At 53.9% G+C, this 7,492-nt stretch overlaps 1 protein-coding gene across 1 annotated transcript; it reads right to left on the bottom strand.

The window, feature by feature from the left end:
* Window positions 1-1,103: 1,103 nt before the first annotated feature.
* EMP2 (epithelial membrane protein 2) lies at window positions 1,104-7,141 on the bottom strand (the record flags this gene model as incomplete). The annotated part of the gene is made up of 4 exons (XM_084251583.1): window positions 1,104-2,050; window positions 2,817-2,963; window positions 4,596-4,686; window positions 7,064-7,141. The coding sequence occupies 4 exons, from the start codon at window positions 7,139-7,141 to the stop codon at window positions 1,863-1,865; spliced, it is 504 nt and encodes a 167-aa protein (XP_084107709.1). The 3' UTR covers window positions 1,104-1,862.
* Window positions 7,142-7,492: the final 351 nt, after the last annotated feature.

The raw sequence follows: 7,492 nt of genomic DNA, 5'->3' as shown, positions 1-7,492 counted from the left end.
ACGAGTAGGTAGAAAGAAAACACAATTCTGCAAGGTTTGTGTGCAAACACAATCCGAAAACAACCCGAACCAGACATCTCCCCAGCTCCACTGGATCTGGGCTCATGGCAAATCATTGCTCCACTTAGCAGAAGGTCAAGGGCAAAAGTATGTAAATGCACCGGAGCTGAGCCATGGTGAGCAGGTCTACACTCAGCCCCAGGCACACATCCCAAAACACTAGGGAAACACAGCAGGGTGCAAATAGGTCCTTCCAGAGGGTACTTCCCAGGCCACACACATTGTCGCACAGCTTCCAATGCTTTTACACTAAAGACAAACTCCCCAAAGCTGAATTTCCCAGTGTAGCTGCAAAGACCCGGGGTGTTGGTTCACCCAGATCCTGGAAGACTTCCCCGAGAGGTCCTCGTGTCCACTAAGGTTTAAGAACCACGACGACCTGCCTTTCTCTCCCCGCTGCCATTGCTGCTGGGACCCTCCATGGCAGCAACTGGTCCCTGAGTGAGACAGAGATGCCACCTCCACCAGCTGAGCCAACCTGGCTGATTGAACACCTCCGGGAGCATTAAAGACAGGCTGCCTCAAGCAGGCTTCCTCCTGCCCCATGAGCCTCTGCCTGAGTCCTTGGTGCTCTCTGCAGACCTCATCTCTGCTTCTAATTAGTTTTCCTGATTGGTTTTTAATCTGGCTCCTCCGTTAGACCAGGAGCCTATGAGTATCCCCTGTGCCTGTTACACAAGCACCCCATAATTTATGCTGATGGGCGAATGTGTGCGAGTCCTCGGAGGCCAGTCTTAGAAGACAGGGCAGGAGGAGACAGGAAAGGCCCACAGCACTGTGTACAAAGCGGCCTCCGCCCCTCACCCCCGGGGGTCTGGCTCTCAGGGTGCATGGCCTGGGCCTGGTGCCTGGGTGGTCCAGATGGGAGCAGCTGCGCAAGAGGCAGCGAAGAATCAAGGGCTGATGGAAGCCAAGGTTCAGGCCTCCGGCGGGGTCTAGACCCACCTCCCCCTCTTGACATGACAAGATCGTTAGCACACAGGAGGCAGCCCCGCTCATCGCCAGTGGGCCTGTGCTCCTCTACCTGAAAGCTCCCGAGTCCTACCAAGGAGCGATGGAAATGCATGTCCCCAGGCCCCCACCAAAGCCGGATTCTGTGGGTCTAGGGAGGGGCCCATCTCGCCCACACTTTGCAAGGTGCTCAAGGGCTCACGAGTTAAGATTCTTCACCTTCAAATAGCCTAAGTCTGACCTGAGGTTAAAGATCAGATTCCCAAAGGCCAGCAGCACTGTCAGCAAATCTGAGGGGGGCCTCTCTGGAGCCAGGCCGTCACAGGGGCAGGCTGTGGTCTGGGGGTAACAGGATGCAGGCAGTGGCTACACCTGATTCTCAAGTTGGCCAAACACCTGAGGTTTCATCCCTCACCTGGACCCACCTCACCCCTTCCACCACGGACACAGAGAGACTCAGAAAGGGAAGCTCAGGCGAGGGGTGCTTGGGTGGCCCAAACCTGGGGGACGTGTCCCCCGGCTCTCCCAGTTTCTAGTCACATCCCATCACATCCCATGGTTAAGAAACTCCTGCTGAGCAATTTGGGGTCCGAGCCTCCCGGGCCGCGGCTGGGTCTGGCTGAGGTGTGCGGATGCGATGGGGGGTCTGCAGGCCGGCCTTGGGGGGGGCTGGCCTGATCTCATGGACGCAAAAACGCTTCTCCTTTTTTTTTTTTTTTTTTGGTTTTTTTTTTTTTGGCTTTTAAAGGAAACAATATGTTTGCTAGAAAAACCACACACACACAACATGATTATATACAAAACGGTTATCTGGATGTGGATTCTGTACTGCAGTGAAAGCTCAGTGGGTTCTATTTGCGCTTCCTCAGTATCAGGTACATGAGGCCGCTGATGAAGGTGAAGGCGAAGGCCACCCAGGCGAGGATGAAGGAGTAGCCGTAGCTGCCGCCCTCCGTGTAGTAGTAGAGGCCAGGGTTGTGGCTGTGAATGTCCTCGCGCTGGTCTGTGTAAATGGAAGCTGCGATCATGACGCTCAGGCCTGTGGGAGAAAGAGAGTGGGACCCCCATAAATCATGGCCCACGACCGGGCACCTGAGGGGCTACGGCCGGAGCTGCAGACAATGTTTTCATTTAAACTTAGACTTTTATTAGTAGCTGAGTGTCTACTTGGAAGTTGACAGCCCATATTCTGCAGCAGGTCACTGCTGCCTGCCCTGTGGCCACTTGGCTGCCCCTTCTTGGGCTGAGCCTGTTTGGGCAGCTGCACTCCTGGCCCAGAGGGTAAGTCCTAAGTGGTCCTGGGGCAGGTTAGTCAGACCCCAGCAGCAAGCAGTTGTGGCTTTGCCGGCCAGGGAAGGCCTCGGTTGTAACAACTCAACTCTGCTGTTTTCAGGTGAAAGCATCACAGACAAACCTGCTGATGGTTCTTTGCCAGCTCAGCACAAACGCCTGAATCCTACAAGGTTCACAAGATCCTGTGGTGCCCAGTCCCAGTGGCCACTCTGGCCATGCTCCCGCAGTCTCACGCTCCAGCCCCACTGCCTGCTCCCAGTGTTTCCCATCACAGGGCTCCAGCCGTGCTGTTCCCTCTCTCTGGCACACTGTTCCCTCCCCTCTGTCCCAAGCACTCTTGACTGCAACCTCTACTCACCCTCCAGATCCCAGCCCAGGAGTCCTGTTTCAGGATGCCTCTCCCTACCCCCTCGTGAAATCCAGCCTCTGAAGGCTAAAGGGGCTGTCTCCACCGGGCAGCCAGCCTTGCCTTTCAGTGCTCACTGGCCCTCACTCTTCCTGGCTTTACTTACACGACATGAGCTGGATGATGGAGGTTAAAACAAATCTCTCTCCCTGTTTGAGGCGGAAGAGCTGGAGCACAAAGATGAAGAAAGCGATGCAGCAGAGGATGGTGGACAGGATCATGGTGGCCTGGACCGCCTGCAGCGTGGTGTAACCTGGGAAAGGCAAGAGCAGAGACTGAGGTCCCGATGCCCTGGGTCCCTGCGTGCAGTGACAGTGACGGCCGCCCTGTGGGATGGCGGGGCGACCATTGTGGTCTGCACAACAGGAGCATGGGGACAGGAGGGGCATTTCCCCACACACCCTGCCTCTAGTGCCCGCTGGAGCACGCGACCTGGCCATCCTCGACACCCTCATCTGGAAAACGAGGTCATCTGCTCTGCGCCTCCTGGTCTGGGTCACTGCGCCCAGCTGGGGCTTGCAGGGGGGAGCTTTTCAGAACACAAATGCTCAGATTTCAACCCGGAAGATTCTGGTTCCACAGGGGGAGATGCGGCTTTGGGGGCCTTTGTGTGTTTTAGAAAGACCTGTCCCGAGGGGCGCTCAGGGACTGGGGGCTCATGGGACTCCGATGATCTGAATGTGCTGGTCTTGGGAGCTATTGAGGGAAAGGAAAAGGAAGGTTCTGTCCAGATCAGTCTGAGGGAGTGCGGGCACGCGAGCCAGGGAGGCCAAGGCTGAGAAAGGAGCCCGCTGCACGGAGGGCGCTCTGGGGGCAGGACGCAGCCGCATGGCCCTGAGGTGTGCCCCAGAGGCAGGCACAGGGCTGGAGCTGCCCGCATGGACCTCGGCTTCCTGGGACAACAGCTCCCAGATGGCCAGGCAGGAAACGGGAGTGGACTCATCCAAGCGGGGACTTTACAGGACGCTGGCCAAAGGCAGTTCTGTGTACGGGCTGGACGTTATCCCCAGAACGCAGCCAGGAGGGCGAGGGGCAGTGCCCAGCATTAAGGAAAACACTAAGGATAAACTTTCCCCATTTTGTTTGTTGTTCTGCAATTTCCCCTGAAAATGACTGGAAGGAAGCAGCGTTCGTGAGTGAGGAATGAAATGTCCAGAGCAACAGTCGTGGCTCATTCCTGCAGCACGTTAGGATCACCTCGAGAGAAACACACACACACACACACACACACACAATCTGGGACCTACTTACACTAAGTTAGTGGTTGTCCCAGATATCACTTAACTGGGTGTTCATGTTTTATGAAGTACCAGGACCCCAAAGTGCCTCTTCCCTCATTCCTACCACAGAAAAGGGCCATTTGCTCCATGGAGGAGAGCGGCTAACATTTTTAGGCGGGATTTTCCGTCTTTACAAAGCCCTTCTGTGTACGTGAGCTCATGGACAGAGGCAGGACTGACAGGTGCAGCTACTCCGCCCAGTTTACAGCTGAGGATGTCCAGATGCCCCGAGCTCAGCAGGTCGGCAGCTCATGAAGGAGCCAGCCGTCGGGTTCCTGCCGCCTCTGGCTGCTGAGATGGGGTGAGTGACATCATGGCTGTCGCTGAGCCTACTTAGAGGCGAGGCTTGGGCAAAGAGGAGCAAAGATGCAGATGGAGCTGAAGCTGGTGAAGGGTGAGGATGGAAGTTCTCTTTGGGCATGAAACAGGGAAGAGTGGGGCCCAGTGTGGGGGTGTGGTGCCTCCTCCGGGCTCTAGCCCCCACTGCAGCATGCACTTTGCACCGCCAGGCCCCTGGGAGACTTGGGAGAGGCGGAGGGAGGACAGGGTTCAGCTTCTCCTGCGCGTCTGTGCTCACTCGGGGCTCCCCGCAGGCTCCCGCTCACCGTGCATGCCGTCGTGGATCTCCGTGCAGTTGCTACCATTGAAGCACACTCTCCAGACATCCGCATAAAACTGGTCTCCAACCCACCAGGCCTGAAACACAAAACCGACACGCAAGCAGGGGCTGCTCGTTAATGATGCCGATGGACTCCCGATCAGGTGAGAGGCACAGCTGGAAAAGACCAGAGAGGCCCGATCTGCAGCGTGATCCGTGTGTCTGGGGAGTCAGGTTCAAATGCAGACTCGAACCAGCAGATCTGGGTGGGGCCTGAGAGTCAGCATGTCCCACGCGCTATCAGGCCTGCTGGTAGTTTAGCGGTGACCCGGGTCCTTATGGGGCAGGGGCAAGGCGATGAGGCTCAGCTGGTGGTAGGAAGAGCAGGCTGTAGTGAAATCCACAGAACTATAGGGGTCTTGGGAGAGGGAGTTAGCAAGGGAACCTGTTACAGAGCAAATGATTAGAGAGGACTCTCCTGGCTCCTGTCCAAATGCTTCCAGAACTCTCTGTGCTCCTGCTGCTCTCCATCCTAAACGGCTTTCCTTCCACCCAAAGTCTGGAATCATCCTGCCCCCGCCCCATCCACCCAGTCAACAAATATCTGCTCAGCTCCCACTACAAGGCCACATACAACTCCAACCTCAGTGAATCCTATATGACTGACTCACTAATTGGTAATAAAGCCCATCCATATGCTTTCAGGAAGTGCCATGATGCTAGAAACACCCAGGGAGCTCTGGCTGATAGCTTTTCTCACCCTAATGCCTGTCTATCCCATTCACTGTCTGGGAACTTTGTAGGTTGCCAAAGAACTGGCACCAAAAAATAGAAAAAGGGAATTCTAAGAGAACACTCAGCAGCATTCATTTCACGGTGTGGGCCCTTTGGACAATGGCAGGTCCAAAAGCTTTAACCCACAGCAGTCCATGTGATCCCTGCCCTGGCCTCTTGCGGCAGCTCTTTGAGAAGTTCTGGGAGCCAAACCCAATCACTGCACCCATCTCCTGTTAAGAGATTCAGGGTTAGGCACCTCTGGTGTGGTTCTGATCCCAGTTCTGCCACTTCCTGCAGTGTAAACTCCACCAGGCACTGTCGCTGCTCAGATGCTCAGTTCCCTCCTCTAGAAAATAGTGCCAGGGCCTCCCTGAGCGCTGCACTGTGAAGCTGTTCACAGCCTCTGCAGCGCGGGTTCGATCCCAGCCAGCAGGCAAGAATCCCACAAGTCACAGCAGACCGCTCCTGTCTCACCCACTGCTCCCCTCAGCAGTATGTTTTGTCAGTCTGCCTGTTCTGTTCCCCACTCTGTCTCTGGTGAATTCTCTCACCCTCCCACCCATCTGGCCTATACCCCAGTTCTTGTATAAATAAAATAAATCTTTAAAAAAAAAACAACAAAACAGTGCCAGGGGAAGCCCCTTCTCAGAGACTTGAGGTGAGGACCAAATGAGATGCTGCAAATAACAGGACCTAGCCAGAATAGGAGCTCTCTAAGCGACAGATGCTGGGATGGTCCCTGTTGTTTATTATTATGATGATTAATCAACAGCAGTCCACACATAGGAGTACATGTAGGCTGAGCTAGTAGCTGTGCCCATGATGCATTTTTTGGTTTTTCTATAAGTTTTTCTGCCTCTAAAGATTCCTACAGTCCTAAACGATCAGGATTGGAGCCAGGCCTTTGGATCAGAAGGTAGGCATCAGAGCAGCTCTGGTAAAAAGCTTCATTTCCTGCTAAGAGGGTTATTAATTCATGCAAATAGTTAATTGATCAAATACATTCCTGCCATATGGCTATGAGATAGATAATAAAGAAAATAGTTAAATTTCTCATGGGAAGAGTCTAGAAAGTTCCAAGCATGAGTTCTTCTGGAAGGGACATGGCCAGGGTCTTGTTGGTAAGGTGATGTGGAAGAAGGGGGTGCAGCATCACCTGGGATGGGTCACCTTGGGATCTAGGGCAGTGGTCCTTGGCCGAGAGTGATTATACCCCCTACCAGATATTTGGCAATGTCTTCAGACATTTGGGTTGTCACTTGTAGTGGTGGGAGAGCTACAGGCATCTGTGGGTAGAACCAAGTATGCTGCTAAGCATCCCACAATGCACAGGACAGTCTCTGAAACAAAGAACAATCTAGCCCAAAGTGACAATAATACAAAGGTTGACAAATTGATCTAGAAGAGGGCTGAGTGTAAGCAGTATCCTCAAGGACTTCCCACAGCCAAAGCATCATTCCAGGCTCTGAGGGAATCAGGGATAAGAGGACCAAGTACTCCATCCACCCAGATCTGAACATGGCATGCTCCGAACACTCATTCTCAGGCCAAGAGTCCTCAGGTCTGGGCTGAGGACATGGGCGTGCCTTGGTAGGGAGGACAGGCCCAAATTGCAACCACCATGGGAGAGTTCTTATTTCTGCTTCCACTGACTACGTTCCAGGGCTTCTGGCATGGTCATAAGGAAAGGGAACTTACATTGTCGATGGTGGCGACGAAAAGCAGCGCCGCAGAGGTGATGTGGAAGATGATGATGAAAGCCAGAAGCACCAACATTTTCACAAGGCGTGGCGGGCAAGGCGTCGACTTCACAGACCGGAAAGAGAGACGTGCTAAAGATGAAAGAAATTCAAACTTGTCAATGACTAAGCAAAAGTGCAATGAAAAATAAGCAACTTTTAGCAGGATCTTGGAAAATCAAGACCTGGATTTTTTTTTTTTTTCCTCTTTCCTCGCCTGGGGAGGCATCTGTGGGTAGAAAAGGACATGAGGAGTTGCCCCTGGTCCAGCCAGACACCAAACAGGCCTGTGGAAGAGGAGCAGTGAGGCACAATCAAAATCCCTCGTTCAGAAAAACATCGCACCTCTTCCAAACAGCAAGTGGTAGGCCCGCATGCCCGAAGGAGA

This window comes from Talpa europaea (genome assembly GCF_964194135.1).
Source record: "Talpa europaea genome assembly, chromosome: 12".
NCBI classification, from domain to species: Eukaryota; Metazoa; Chordata; class Mammalia; order Eulipotyphla; family Talpidae; genus Talpa; species Talpa europaea.
The sequence above is the reverse complement of the archived record's forward strand: the minus strand, read 5'-3'. Positions and strand labels throughout refer to the sequence as shown.